This window comes from Mus musculus, chromosome 1 (genome assembly GCF_000001635.26).
Source record: "Mus musculus strain C57BL/6J chromosome 1, GRCm38.p6 C57BL/6J".
Lineage (NCBI taxonomy): Eukaryota > Metazoa > Chordata > Mammalia > Rodentia > Muridae > Mus > Mus musculus.
Window position 1 is genome coordinate 149,909,072 of NC_000067.6, and position 16,267 is coordinate 149,925,338.

The 16,267-nt window shown below is 40.4% G+C and overlaps 1 protein-coding gene across 2 annotated transcripts in view; it reads right to left on the minus strand.

Moving 5' to 3' along the window:
• The window catches only part of Pla2g4a (phospholipase A2, group IVA (cytosolic, calcium-dependent)), a 131,673-nt gene that overhangs the window by 79,454 nt on the left and 35,952 nt on the right, over positions 1 to 16,267 (minus strand). Inside the window, exons 1-2 of one of the 2 annotated variants that reach the window (NM_001305632.1) lie at positions 13,173 to 13,368; positions 12,984 to 13,065 (exon numbers count right to left, since the gene is read on the minus strand). In NM_001305632.1, the coding sequence (NP_001292561.1) occupies positions 12,984 to 13,065; positions 13,173 to 13,181 (91 nt within the window). In that variant the 5' untranslated portion in view covers positions 13,182 to 13,368. Of the gene's footprint in view, positions 1 to 12,983; positions 13,066 to 13,172; positions 13,369 to 16,267 lie in introns of those variants that run through there. The other variant, NM_008869.4, reaches the window with a different exon arrangement.

Here is a 16,267-nt window from a genome sequence, read left to right on the forward strand (position 1 = left end):
CAGGGCTAAATATGGTGAGGCGGGGGACAAAAATGAACCAGAAAGACCCTTCACCAACCCCCAAGTTCCCCTATGGTCAGCGACTCTTCCTCTACCCCACACTGCAATGCTATTGTTGGTCTTTAACAGTGAAACCAAAGAGCACCCTGAGTGAAACCAAAGAGCACACCTTGTTTCAAACATTCTGCCCATGCAGGCTGGGAGCAGAAATCTTTGTGCTAACACAGCAGAGCTGTACTTCAGATTTGCACCTCTCATTGTTTTCTCTCTAGATTGAAAGTTATCCAGCCACTGCTATTGTCCTAAGAATGTTCAAGAAAAGAACTCAAAGACAAGAGAGTTGGGACTAAAGGGAATAAGGTCTTCTGGTCATGTTCTTAATTTAGTTCTTACTTTCCTAGGCAAAGAATTGACTCTTCTGCTTTCCTGTAGGATGAAACTGGCAACTAAAATTCATTTTCCCAGCAAGCTTACTATATATGCATCTACAGACAAGTAACTTGATTCAAGTTACTCATTAGACACAACTACTCCCACCACAGAGAAAAAGACAGACCTGTGGACATGTACCAAGTCAAACAAGATCCTTCAGAAACAGACTTCAACTCAGCTGAACAGATAGCTCAGTGGTTGACAATACTAGTTGCACACGTATGAGGGTGGACTTTGACTCTTAGGACTGACATCAAAAGCCTGCTGCGTTCCCTTACATGCCCACATCTCTGTACTCCACTGAGAGTGGATGGAGTGGAGGATCTGTAGAGCTTACAGGCTACCAGGCTGACCTAAAATCACAAGCTCCATATTCAGTGAGAGACATTGCCTCAAAGAAATCAGACTATGATAGACAAAGAAAACACACTATGATAGAGAAGGATGCTCTGCAGCATCCTCTGGTCTATACAAGAGTATGTGTACAAGTACACACTATATCACACACTGACATTCATAGGCACACATATCACACACATGCACAGAAGTATATATGGACAGAAAACAAACAACAGGCTTTAACTCTGTCTCTCTAAGCCACACTCCTAGCTGCAGCAAATAAAGCAATTTTAAGTAATTCCTGTCTGTACTACACTGTAAATCCTAACAGGGATCCATTACTTCTTATCCAGTACTGAATGGTGGAATGGCAAAGCCAACAGCAAATTATGAAATACAAAACATCACAAGAATATAATGAATATCATAAAAGGTTATCTAATAATGAGGGGCACTGAGGAACAGGTGGGCCCCACTATATATATCCATTTCACTCCTCAGTAATATGCCATAACTCTCGTAATATAGCACCCATTGTTTTTGATTTGTATCTCAAAACAAATTAGTGCCAGCCACTTCTTCCAAGTGCATTTGTATTTCATCTGTATTTCAAAGAAATACTGAAAAACAAATTCTGAGTCTCCCTGAATAGTTCCTTACCAGAACAGGAATGCATCAGGGTAGGTGTTTATAGGTATCAGCTCATGCTCCCTCCAGAAAAGGCTAAGAGCTGTAATCCTTAGGGCTAAAAATACTGAAAGGTAACACCAGTGAATGGTGGAAAATACTGAAGTGGAAAAAAATACATGCTATCTGCAGATCTCCAACAAAATTCGACTTTTGTTGCTTTTGTATGACCATTTTATTTAAGTCTCTGTGGTACCATTTAGAAGGGAACAAAAATGCTTTTGTTGTAACTCTTAGGTCTTGGGAGACAGCTTAGTTGGTTAAGTCCTTGCTGCACACACTTAAGGACCTTAGTTTACCCAATATGCACAAAGCCCTGAGCTCAATCCCCACTTAAATCTCAGTACTCCCCAAACCAGACATGCCTGCAATCTCAACACTCGGGGAAGGCAGGAGGATCCGAAATTCAAGGTCATCCTAGCCTATGTAGTGAGTTCAAGGCCAATCTGGGCTACATGAGACCATGTCTCCAAAACAACAACAATATTCCACCACGTTTCACAGAGTCACAGAAAGACATGAAGTATAAGTCTTGAGAACTTCGCTCAGCCCCTCTGGTTATTTAACAAATAGTTATGCTGTGAAGGAACCCGAGAAGAAGATGTAACTGTCACTTCAGGTAACAGTCAATGGTGAATAGACATGAAATGGCTGAGCAGCTTCCCCCAGGTCACACAGTTGACAAACAGTGGCCACGTGAGCCTAGCAATACACAGAGTGCTGGCTCTGGCCTCTGCACAGCTTCCTCTTTGGTGGGAAAGCCACATTCAGTGTAGTTCCTTGCCACAAATAGGATGCTTCTCTTAATTTTTCGAGGGACTTGGCAAGCCCTGACTACACAGGGACACTCAGCATTTATCAGTAAGGACCTTAGTGAAAGAAAATTGCTACAAGAACCCTTGTTTATGTTTCCTTAATATTTCTTTTCCAAAGTCAAAATTCCCATGTTGCTATTACAGTTTATGTTTGAATTTTATCTGAAAATGTATCCAAGTGTGTCACTGAAGCCAGACATGACAGTGCATGCCTGTGATCCCAACACTTGAGAGGCAGAGACGGAATGATAAGATATACGATGTTTAAGTTCATCCCCAGAGCATAGAGTTCAAGATCAACCTTGGCCAAAAGAAAAAAAAATCAACAACAACAACAGCAAAACTTGAAGTATTTTGATATATCCAAGGAGCTGTAAAAACAAAAAATAACTTCTAAGGATGGAGATGTGATACTAGGTGATATTCCAACTATATCTTTGTAATATTTAATTAGCCATTCCAGTTCTACACAACTCTAAAAACATAACAGTTTTTTATTTTCAGGAAAAAACTTTAAAACATTAAAAATAATATGCTAGACATGTTTATACAAATGTTTAAAACTTTAGAGTCATGGGGCTATTTTATTCAACACAGATATTTTAAGAAAGTATTTTGGGAACTTAAGAAAGGTTAATCTCATTTTTTAAAAAATTTAATTCCTTTACATTTTAATCACAGCCTTTTAAAACTTTTTCAGCAAAAAATAGAATGCTTTTAGTCCATGCAAAGAAGACTGAGAACATAACTCAACTGTAAGAGAGATTTGGAAAATAAGCTTTTGTTCTCACTTGACTGAACATGGGCCTTTCAAAGTATAGATAAAAGTAAAAGCAGGAACACAAGGATGCTCCCGTATGAGACAGGAGTGATGAGGGCCAAAATGAGTAATGATGGCTGAGCCTTCAAAGCAGCACATGGGCTGGGTGCAGGGATCCCTACTGGGACAGAAAATGAACTTTCTCTTCGATGCCACCTATATACACCTATACTGCTGTAACCCTCTTCTTCGTACTCTATTGAATAAAGGGTGAAATTCTCTAAACTGGGTGAAATCCCACCTAGCCAAGGTTATTGAAATAGACAATGGTATTGTTAACTGAACCCCTAAGACTTAAATTAATACACACACACACACACACACACACACACACACACACACACACAAAACTCTTCAAATTTAAGTGCAGAGGAAAATGCCTAAATGGACTCCTAAAGTTACTTGAAAATTCACATAGAATGTGTCATTCTAAGCAGAAGAGGAAAACATTCCACTTTAGCACTTTAGCACCTGGTACTTCTCCATGCCTAACACGTTCTCTTCGTTGTCACATAGAGCGAAGACATGTGAGATAAACATGTTAGGAGACACTTGACTCATCTTGAAATTATCTCCTCTGAAATGACCGCTGGGGAATAATTTCATTAGATTTAGAGCCCTTTAAACTTTTGGGTGGACTCAAAAACATTCCAAACATATTAGTAAACTCTTAAAAAACTCATATTCAGTCATAACCTAAAGGCTGACCCCAGAGAAAGAAATTACCAAATACACACATCAGGGCAGCAGATAGGAAAGAGCAAGGTTAGTCAGTTCCAAAGAATAAGATTTGAAATTCTGTAATTAAAGTACATAATTACTAATAAAAATCTCTATACTGTGTGCTTCAGAAAACGTCTAATAAAATGTGGACAGAAATAACACAGACATTTATAATCTGGACAGGAGGAGTAACATAAAGCTATTTTTCCAATCCTCTCCTCACTGAGGCAGCAAAAAGAGGCTCATGAATTTGATTTATTTCCCCAGTACTCCTTAAGCTCTTAGTTGAGATGTTTGAGAGTATTTACATTTTTTATGTGGATACAGGAAATGGTTCCACAACAACAGGCAGTGTATCGAGCACACAGATAAGTAACTCAATGCTAACTGAAATGTTCACATTTCCAAGACAAGGTAAACAAAGTCAGAGGGAGGGCGTGTAGGTTGTCTAGAAACAGGGCGCTTGTGTAGGGGAATCACTAGGACTTTGTGGTCTTTTGAAGAGGCTTTAACTAGGTGGACTTAAAGGAGGAATTTAGGTTGATGCTTTAAAAACAAGACTGGAAAAGGTGAGTGGGGAGATGGCTCAGTAGGTTGAAAACAAAAGCATTTTGTGCAGTTGTGGTGATGTAATTATGGATCCTCAGAACACATAAAGTCAGGCAAGCCGCTAAGTGTCACAATGTCCTCACAGAAAGAAGGAGAATTCCTGGAAGCTTGTATGTCAGGTAGCCAGGATCTGAAGCTATGAACAAGAGCTGATCAAACAAGGTGGAAAGTATAACTGACTGACACTTGTGGAGCTCTATGACTACACATACGGGCTGTGGTATGCATGCAAAACATTAACACACATGAGCATACGTTTGTATTTTACACACACACACACACACACACACACACACTATTTTAAAACCAGTTGTAAAAAAGATGGCAATCTTTCCTGAAATTCACCTGAGTTTTAACTTTCTTGCTTTCCAAAGGGTTAGAAAAACACATGAAACTCAAGAAGAACAAAGACCAAAGTGTGAACACTTCACCCGTTCTTAGAATTGGGAACAAAACACCCATGGAAGGAGTTACAGAGACAAAGTTTGGAACTGAGATGAAAGGATGGATCATCTAGAGACTGCTGCACCCGGGAATCCATCCCATAATCAGCCTCCAAATGTGGACACCATTGCATACTCCAGCCAGATTTTGCTGAAAGGACCCTGGTATAGCAGTCTCTTGTGAGGCTATGCCGATGCCTGGAAAACATAGCAGTGGATGCTCACAGTCAGCTATTGGATGGATCACAGGGCCCCCAATGGAGGAGCTAGAGAAAGTATCCAAGGAGCTAAAAAGATCTGCAACGCTATAGGTGGAACAACAATATGAACTAACCAGTACTCCCAGAGCTCGTGTCTCTAGCTGCATATGTATCAGAAGATGGCCTACTTGGCCATCATTGGGAAGAGAGGCCCCTTGGTCTTGCAAACTTTATATGCCCCAGTACAGGGAGCACCAGGGCCAAGAAGTGGGAGTGGGTGGGTAGGGGAGCGGGGGGTGGGGGGTGGAGGGTATGGAGGGCATTCGGAATAGCATTTGAAATGTAAATGAAGAAAATACCTAATAAAAAATTGGAAAAAAAAAGAAAGCTATGCTCTCACCCACTGTGTGGTAGCCATGGGTCTGTGCTCAACATCATTATCCTATGGAGGTTCACAAGTGCTCTTTATTGTTATACAAACTAAGAAGAAGTCTTCCCTTAGGGATTTCATTTCCTGACAAAAGCAGAAGGCCAGGATCCATAAAACCATGGACCTGAAGATGGAAGCCAGTGATGTCATCATCAATGCTTGCTGCAGGCTTTCCTTCTGCACTATAGGAAATTCTAAACACCTAGAATTCTTGTAGTTTCTTAGGGAAAGGGGGAGACCACCCACACTCATTACCTTTAATGAGTTGGGGCTTGGTCTTAAGTTTGCTTTTTCTTGCTATGGTCAAAGACCAAGACCAAAAGCAACTTGGGGGAGAAAGGTCTCATTTCATTTCCTACTTATTTCAGTCCATCACAAAGGGAAGGCAGGGCAGGAATCTAAAGGTGGGAACTAAAGCAGAGGCCATAGAGGAATGTTGCTTCCTGACTTGCTCACAATGGCTTGCTTTATAACATGACCTGGAATCACCTGTGCAGTGGTTCCCATATGACCTCAACTTGTGTTAAACTGACCAAAACAGACCCAAAGTCAAACCCAAAGTGAATTAGAAATGTGCTAATTGAGTGTTGCTTTCCCTGAGTGTGAGCATAAAAAGTCACACGAGCACTCATTGGTGTGTTAAGAATGATTGATAGCTAGAATGCAAAATATACAACACAGTAGATTCAAGACTCACTGAGCATTTGCAAATATTGTATGCTTAATAATCACTTTGTAAATGAACATGTAGTTAAAACTAATTTTAGAGGCATTTCGATCATTATTTCTGGAACGTCATAGGTGTTTGGTCTGCATTGTTTAAGTGCCAATTCAGAATTGTTGCTGATTCCTGCTAAGTGAGCATCTATCTCCCTTGAAGATGGAAGTGGAGCTTTAGAGTATCTCTTTTCTCAGAAGCTAGTAAAATCAAGGCATACCATGAATGTCCATAAAAGCTCTTCCATGGCACTAAAGAAATGGCTCAGCTGTCAAGAATACTTGCTGTGAATTCCTGATGCCTGAAGCTGAGATCAAAACTATGCAGGGAGTCAGGTCCCCTGCATACATCTCTAAGTCCACATTTAAGAGGGGCAGAGACAGGACAATTAATAGGGCTTTCTGGCTTTTGGCTTAGCCAAGAAAATGCAATCTCTTAGTTCTAAAAGACCCTCTGCTGCAAAGGAAGAAGTGGAATAAATAGAGGAGGACATCTGACACCTTCTTCTAACCTCCACAAGGGCACAAGCACAAACACACATGCAGGCACACAAGAATACATATATACATACGTACAAATCTTCAAAAACACATTTATGTTCTGATAGTAAACTTGATTTTGCACCTCATATTCTCTGGCAATTTGTACAAATGATGATATTTATTTAAATTTTACACAGACAACACATTCTTAACAAGATTTGCCTTGTCTCAACCAAAGCTACTTGCAGAGGTAAATAAAACAATGTTTATAATGCTGCAGTGGTTAAAAGCAGAGGAAATACCAGGCAAATATAATATAGTCACCAACTAAGAGGAAGGAGCATTAAGCACTAGGAATCCCTTGGGGTAGGGGATGCAGCGCTTAGGTGCTTGGGAATATTCATGTGTATACAGGACCTGACAAAAAGGTGACCATTTGAGTTTGAGTAGGCACTGAGGTCCTTGGAGTAATAAAAAGAAACAATGCATTTTTGCTACTAGTAAACTGGATTAATCATGGTTCCAGTCTAATGAATTTCAGGGTCAAAGAATGGAATTGTGATGCAGGATTCAAATCTCTGTGTTTGTTTCTGTTAGTCTTCTAGGTGAAAATGCTGTGAGTCATGGAATTGGGCAGTCTTCATAGGAATTAGAAAGCAAAATAAAGGTGGTAAGGGGCTTATGGTATTTGTTTTAATAAGTACAAGCAGTAAAAACTAAAAACACTTGGACTTTTACTCCACTATTCAATATTGAAGCTGTACACGTAAGGAAGACTGAAGACCAACAGAAGCATCCTGCCTGCTGAAAGTGCTCAATGGATCGTCCATGCCTACATCACTCACATGCTTGATCTTCATCTCCTTGATGAAACTTCTCAATTTTCAATAAAATTTTCTGGTAATCATGTGAATACTATGACCCTGTAAACATGTACATATCTCTCTTAAATTGTTTTGTTCTGTTTAAAAGTCCTCATTAAGCTCTGCTGTCTCCTGAGCAATGAAAAGGAAGGCCTACCTATGATTCTATAAGTATCTTTAGAAGCCCTGATATTTTCGGGGTAAAATCCTCAGGGGAAAGTTCTCAGTGTCCAATAAAGAGGCCAAGAAGAGCCTTAAGAGTTTGTATGCTATAACATATCTGGAGTTCCAGCACTGGGAAGGTTGAGGCAGGAGGAGTTCTGTAATGAGTTCAAGGTCAGCCAGGGCTACATAGCCCTGTCTCAATAACAAATAAACACAAAATCCTCTTCCATAGACACCAACAATAATTACATATTAAAATCTCTACATTAGTTTTTAAAGACCCCCTTGAACAAAGCCCAGTAGAACCGTTGTCTCATCTCTTCACAGAGAATTAAGCTTGGCTTTACCTGCATCTAAACTCTAGAACTGATCTCTGCTGTCCCATGACTTATGTATTCACTGGCACTTTTTAAAATTAAGAAGTAAGAACTCAGTACAGGAACTCAAATAGTTTTGCTCAGCTATGTGTTTGGTTCCACAATTAGTTCACCATCATGGTTCTGTTGACATAGGGAGAACTTACTGAAATCCTGCCACCAGTGTAGCCAGTTCTAACAGGTACAACTTCTGTGAGAAGAGTCATGGAATAAATGTCATACCCACCAAAACTCAGCTCCCAACCTATGCATTCATGCTGCCTGTTCCATGTGACATGTAAGATAACTGACTATGACTTCAAAATAAGAGTATATCAATTTAATTCAACTACCTATTTTAGAAATGAGAGTATGGTGATGATCTTTAGCCAGGTGAAAATTTGAACTTTAAGCTGCATTTCTATCAACCTTGATCACACTGATGCAGAATGTGTTTCGTTCTGGGACATTAGATACAAACAATGCTCAGTAGTATCAACATTTAATGCTTCTAAGGTCATCAGCCATGCCCAAAAGAGACTGACAACTATCTTGTTCTTGTTTGACCAGAACCCTAAGGCAAAAAGCCACAAATGAGGATGGGTTATGATTAAAATGTCAGTTTGGAGTAGGATGTGGTGACATACACCTGTCATTCCAGCAGCAAGGAGGCTGATAGAAGAGGGTACCAAGTTCAAGGCCAGCCTGGTTGCATGGTGAGTTCCAGGTCAACCTTGTCATTAACCTCATTTAGAACAACAGTTAGCTGTTCAGTAATTTTATGAGCTATGTTATAATCCCTAAAAACATAGCTTATGGGATGCCTCTTTTACTATGACACTTAGACAATACATAAGGCCATTTCCAAGTATAGCTATTAAGAATGGGATAATTTGCCAGTAGATAAAGTAAAAACAAGTATGAAGTTTGTATTATCTAAAAACAAAGCCTATTCAGATACAGAATCAGCTATCCAATATGCAGCCTCCTTGGGAAAGACCACCATACAAAAGCAACATGATAGTAGTCTCTCCATTTATCCACATGGAGAATTTAATGGAAACTTGTTTTTAAATATAGACACCAGAAAACAGAATAGGGTATAGGGTTCTGCTATCTTGACTTTCTAGTTCTTAGATATTTGTAGTAGCTATATGGTTCTCAAATACTTTTGACAGTTTCCTATACTGACCTGTTTGCTAAGAGTTATTGTAAGCAAATTTGCTACATTTGGCTAACTTGTTAATCTGCACAGCTCCAGTTCACCAGCACTTATCTAAGATAAGGATCTTTTCTCACTGTAGCCTTTCCTCACTGTAGCCTCATGCAGCTTCTAAAACTTGAGGCCTTGGCCTTGGGTATTGCCTTTTCTTTTTCGGCAAACTTGCCATGAAGCTTGTTTGCTGCTTGGTGGCAGCGGTGGCAGCAATGAAGGCAGTGGTGGTGGTGGTGGTGGTGGTGGTGGTGGTGGTGGTGATGGTGGTTGGGTTTGGGTTTTGTTCTTTTTGTTCCCTCTGTTCCTCCTCCTTGTGTATTCCTACTTCTGTCACATCATTACCTGATACTAGAAGCTGGCAACAATGTCTCACCCCTTTAAAAATGTAGTCAAAAAGCTAGCCATCCTTCTTCTATACCAACATGTAGAGCTAACATTTTCTTTTCAAATAAATGCAGGAAGCATAAAATGGAAATGTGGTGGGGCTGGAGACATATCTGTGCAATTAAGAGCACTTATTGCTTTTGTAAGCTTGGTTCCCAGCACCCACAGTTCCAGGGAAGCACACCTCCTCTTCTAACTTCTACAGACACATGCATACACATAAGCAAAACACTCACATATGTAAAAATAAACATGGAATAGTGATTTCTGCTCTTCATGTGTTCCAGGTCTTGGGAACACTGACTAAACACTTGATCATTGAGCCTTTCACCTATATTCAGTGGCAGTTCCTCTCATGAACCCTTTACTTTTAAAAGAACATATCTGGAGCCCAATGGTCTAACCTGTGTCAAATCCACTGTAGGCACAGAAATCAACTCAGCACTATTCTCATTAGTCTACTTCCTGGAGTAATTACACTAAATGCCTCAGGTTCCAAAGGAATCCAGTCCACACCAGGTGAGACTATCAGAGTCTTTCCTATCAGTCTAGACTATCAGAGGCCACACAGTTCTAGCTAATATACACATATGCACAGTGAGTCCGAGTCGCATCCCAAGTGTAGCCACACCTATTGTCTCTATACAACAGAATGAGCATTGGTGGAAGAGGACCAAGGCTGCTTTGTCTAAGAGATAAAAGCCATATTTGTAAAAGTCAAATCAGGACTATTGTTTGCATGGCTGGCAAGTTATTGGCACAGGGCTTCACAAGAGGAAGAAAGGCCTTTTCATTTAACAGTTGACCCGTTCCACTCCCGGGATTTTTGACTAAGCGTTCTGGATCAGGCAGGAAGAAGGCAGCTGCCGGTCTCTCCGGGACATGGTTGCTAATATCAGAAGTGATAAGTGCTGGCTGAGTACTTAGGACATGGTTTTTTCCACAGAAAATTCTGACTTAAAATGGCAGAAGGGCAAAGAATTGTAAAAGGTCAAATAAGAATAAAAGGACCACAGTGACAAGCAGGATTAGGCAGGCTAGACAGAAGCATGATGCTCAACGCGCTAGACCAGTGAGTCTCATTAGTTTTGAAGAAATTGCTATTCTTAAGCTCAGTTCTACTGTTCAGCTCTACCAAAACCATTAGAGTTGGCCCCGTTCTTCTTAATGCTGACATCCACCAACCTCCTGCTTCTTCTGCGTTTACTGATGGAATGTACTAAGTCTTTACAGTCGTTCTTTTTTAGTATTTAACTTTCTCCTCTCTCGGCCTTTTCACTACTATTTCAAGCAAGCACAAGTCCTTCCTAGTTTTTAAAAACAAAACCATTTCCTGATTCCCCACCAAACTACTTCATTTGTTTAAACATCTAATCTATTGTTGTCCAAACATTTTCAGTGAAAACTTGGTCCTGTGATTGGCCACTTCAATGCCATCCAATTCTTCCTACCACATAGACAATGGTCTCCCTCCCAGACCCTGGATTTCTTAGTGCTTGCTGTCCTAGCCATGCATACCCATCTAGTCTCTATTACTGACTAGCAATGCTGGACCAATGCTAGCCACTCTCCACCCAAGATTCCTTCTGCCTGAGATTCCCCCTGCTCACCACCATGGAGCGTCACTTTGCAGATGTGCTGTGGTCAAGCACATTCTGTTCTCCTCCATGGCTCCTGAATCATGACCTCTTCTCCAAGACAAGCCACAGACACTAGCATTTCCCACCCTCTCAGCAGATCACAGGAACTTTATTCTTCCTTCTGACCATCAAGAAATTCTTTGGCCACCCAGTCTAGTGTAACAGTAAGTCATAAGATGCAACTGATTCCAGAAGAGGCTTGCCTCACACCTTGGAGGGGATGATTATGTCCAGATAGGTCAAGAAAAACACTTAAGGAGACAAGCCTTGCTGGGTTCCAGTTTTGTCAGCAGGAGACGTGATGTAGTCCCCACAAAAGCCCAAAGCACAGGACTAGAAAAAAAAAATCAGATCTGTTGAACTAGAGAGGCTCTCAAATGGGTGATGCCCAAAGAAATCAGGGAACTCTCACCCTGATCTGTCTCTCTGTCTGCCTCTCTGTCTCCCTACCCCCTCTGTCTCTCTCTTTCTCTCTCTCCCGCTTTCTCTTTAGAGATAGTCTCTACATATATATCCCTGGCTTTCCTGGAACTCACTATGTTAGAATTAAATGTATTTGCCACCATGTTGGGTGTATCTCTTCATTTAAGTGCCTTAAAGATGTCTCCATAACAAAGTGATAAATGTACGTATTTCCCTGGCTCCATGAGCCATTTTCCCATCAAATGAATTGGGAGCTAAGGAAGCACTACTCATTCACCAGTTGGTCAGAAGTCCAAGTTTAAAAAGTGGGAGCTTGCCCCATGCTTGTAAGTGTGGGGAGAGAAGAGAAGTCTTGGGAATGCAGTCCTGTGTGATCCAAAATTAGCCCCAGCCAAAATCAGACACACTGAATTGAGTCGGAAGAGACACTGCTGATGTCTACTTCACAACCAATTGCTTCCTTGCTGATGGTGAAAATCCCCACACACCTGGTGTCAGAGGTCTTTGTTGAGAGTGATATGCGGGCTGAGGAGAAACAAAACAAATGTGTTTCTGAAACGTGCACTGGGTTGCTGCCCATGAGTCCGGCCGTTTTAAAGGTATGCTTTTTATCCTTTCTCCAAGACTTCTGAGGGTTCAGCCACCCATCCCCCTTCTATAACAATACTCAAACACAAATTCACCTTCACCATATTTACACATTTTTTTTTTCTTTGCACTCCACACCCTTGAGCTTTGGTCTTCTCAGAAGAACAAGGAAAAGTGCTGCTGAGCATGGCGAAGGAGACAGCCAACAAGTTAATGCAGCCTGATCCCCAGGCTGTGTCCTACACCAGTTTCTATAGCTATCCCATACATAATAAACACTCAGAGGCAGAAGAATTCTGAGCACTGCACTTTTTAATCCTATAAGCACAATACCTCACAAAGGCAACCTGTTTGAAGTCCTGACTCAGCACTCTTTCCAAATAGGATGAAATAGAACATGAATTCCACAGAGCTATGTCACGAGATTGTCATTTTTGTCGGACTGCAGTTGCTCTCAGCTAATGTAAAGACAAAGTAAATGGCTCTCCTGACAGATGACAAACAGCCTCAGGATGGTTCAGACATTCACAGGTAATTGCACTTAAGGAGGAAAAACCCCTGGCTTGTCAAGGAATCAAGCTACTGAACAGTAAGTCCCCCACCTCCTGAGACATACCTAATCCCCAACGCACAACAAGTCAAGTACTCACGCATATCGCCAAAGGTCCCCTTGGTTACTTTGGTGGCACGTAGAACCACAACAGTAAACTTATGGGAGTACTGGTGTTCCACCTAGAAATCAAATAATAAGAAACATAAAACAAGTATTTCCTAAGGAATCTCATTGTTTCCCTGAGACAGATTATGAACAGGCTTGCTGAAAACCAGCACACACATACCAGAAACATTTTGTGATGCTAGGGTTTGCTCCTCTCTTCACTCTCTCTTTTCACCCACCACAGAATCATTGAGGAGGTTAGCTCCTGCCTTAAGCTGTCACTACAGCTTAACTGTGAGTATCAGATAGTCTTTGCTACTTGGAGGGGAAATGTAAATCAGGATTGCGGGCAGCAGGAGCACAATTGGGCTTTGTCTTCTGACTAGGAAGTGTTGCTCAGAGAGGTGAACCCAAGCAAGAAAGTTTTATCACTCAGGCTTGTTTGCTTCTCTTGCTGCTACCCAGAACCCACTAGAAGTCTTCTGCATGACATTTCTGAGGCAGTGGTCAAAATACTCTGGACCCAAAGCAATGATAAATGAACTACTTTTATTGATTTAAATGCATTTGTTATAAACTATGTTCAAAACAGTGTTCTGTTTTTTAAGAGCTTGGAAGTCTGCGAGCACATAATAAAATTAACAGGGAGGAGGGTCATTAAACACCTGGCTGAAATGGAAACCTGATATCTAACAACCTTACTAACTAAAACAAATAGGGAAGTAGGAATGTACATAGTTTTCAGAGCAACTAAAAAAAAAAAAAAAGACAAAAGAAGAAAGAAGAAAGAAAGAAAGAAAGAAAGAAAGGAAGAAAGAAAGAAAGAAAGAAAGAAAGAAAGAAAGAAAGAAAGAAAGAGGAAGAAAGAGAGGAAGAAAAGAAGAAAGAAATAGAAAGGAAAGAAAGAAAGAAAGAAAGAAAGAAAGAAAGAAAGAAAGAAAGAAAGAAAGAAAGGAAGGAAGGAAGGAAGGAAGGAAGGAAGAAAGAAAGAAAGAAAGAAAGAAAGAAAGAAAGAAAGAAAGAAAGAAAGAAAGGAAGGAAGAAAGAAAGGAAGAAAGGAAGAAAGAGAGAGAAAGAAAGAAAGTAGGACGGAAGAGAGAGAAAGAAAGAAAGTAGGAAGGAAGAGAAAAATAGTTAAAACACAAATTTTGTTTCTTGCTTGTTTCAAGCTTATGGAAGTCTACTTCAGTTAATATTAATATACCTACCAGGAAGATAAAATGTCTACAGTTATTTTTTTAAAAAGCTAGACTGGAAGAAAACTCAGCAATTACGAGTGCTTGTTGCAATTCCCAACACCCACATGGCAGCCTACAACTTCCTGTAATTCCAGTCCTGGGGTCTCTGAGGCCTTCATCTCTGCGGGCATCTGATACACAAGCACATGTGCAGGCAAACCACTCAAATATATAAAACAAACAAATCACTTTTTAAAATTATTTTTTTAAAAAAAATCTGAGATAATGTCAATACTATGGAGTAGTGGTAATTTATAGGCAAAAGGCTTAAAAGACAACTGAGGCTGACTCACAGATTAGCAGGGTCTTATGTAGCCCAGGTGGGCCTCTGAGCCTGTGGAATAGCTATGACCACAGGCCTGTGTGTCTCCTCCAGGTCCTGTTAGGCAGTGCCACGGATCAAGTCACCAAATTTAAATAAACACACTAAGTAATGTGTTTTATCATGGCATTCGTAAACACACATGTGATTAGAGACTGTCCTAGTTCATACTCCTCTCCTAGAGCCCTCCATGAACTTCTGTCTGGCCCCCTTCCTTTCCATATCAGCATCCTCCCTTTTGTTCTCATGGCACATACAAGCCATCACCCTGTCTTTTCCACCTCCCTCCTGAGCTTTGCATACCCTCTGATAACTTCCCTTTTACTTTCAAGATGTACACACACACACACACACACACACACACACCCTCTGATAACTTCCCTTTTACTTTCAAGATGTACACACACACACACACACACCCTCTGATAACTTCCCTTTTACTTTCAAGATGTACACACACACACACACACACACACACACACACACACACATGTGTTTGTGCATAAATTTAAGGCTAGCTTCCAGGTATGAGAGGTATGTGGTACTTTCTTGATCTGGGTTATTGCACGTAACATAGCTATTTTCAGTTTCACCTAATTTCCAGCAAAGGTCATTATTTCATTTTTATGCCCAAATAAAACTTTTTTAATGTATATGTAACACAATTTACTCATCCATCTCTTAACGGAGATCTTGGCTGCTTCTACTTCCTAGCTATTGTGAAGAAGACAGCAATAAATATTTGTGTGCAGTATCTCTGTGGTAGGATGTGAAGTCTTTCAGATATATACTCAGGCATGACAGATCTGGGTAATATGGCAATACTGTTTTCAACTTTCTGAAGAGTCTCTACTTCCATATCACCCATGTCAGCTTCCACTTCCCTCCAGTAGTGAATCAACACTCCTCTTTGTCCATATCCATGCCAGGATTGTTACCATTATAGCTAAGGATAGTGAACATGTTTTCCAGATTTACTAGCCATTTGTATTTCTCTCTCTCTCTCTCTCTCTCTCTCTCTCTCTCTCTCTCTGTGTGTGTGTGTGTGTGTGTTTGCATGTGTGCATATCTGCATTTGAGTGTTTTTACTCTTATGTACTGATGGAAGACAAAGGCCAGTATCTAGTGTTTCCTCAACCTTCTCTCTACCTTAATTTTTAATACAGCGTCTCTCTGTGAACCTGGAGCTCTTCATTTTGGAAAAAAAAAAAAAGGCTGGCCCATCAGCCCCCAGGATCTATTAGTGTCCATCACTCATTCCCCAGTACTAGAGTTACAGATGTGTGCTACTGCTGTGCCCAACTAATATGGATGCTGGAATCTAAACTCAGATCTTCATGCTTGCACAGCAAATACTTCATGCCCTAAGCTAATTCTTAGTACTATTTCTTGTGCTTATAGAGTTCTTTTGAAAATGTCATTGTTTATGTCTTACATTATAAAGTTTATGAATTAGTACTATTAAAGTTCCAGGTCTTTCATAGGGTTTTTGATTCAGTGTGTGTGTGTGTGTGTGTGTGTGTGTGTGTGTGTGTGTGAACATTTGTTAAAATGGTTGTCATTTCTCTAGTGTGTGTTAAAAATTAGGTTGCATTAGCTGTATGGACTAAGCCCACTACAAATGTAAAAAATGGTGAACGATATGCCAGGTGGACATTAATCAAAAAAAAAAAAAAACCAAACTGGTTTGCTATTTTAATTTCAGACAGACCAAAC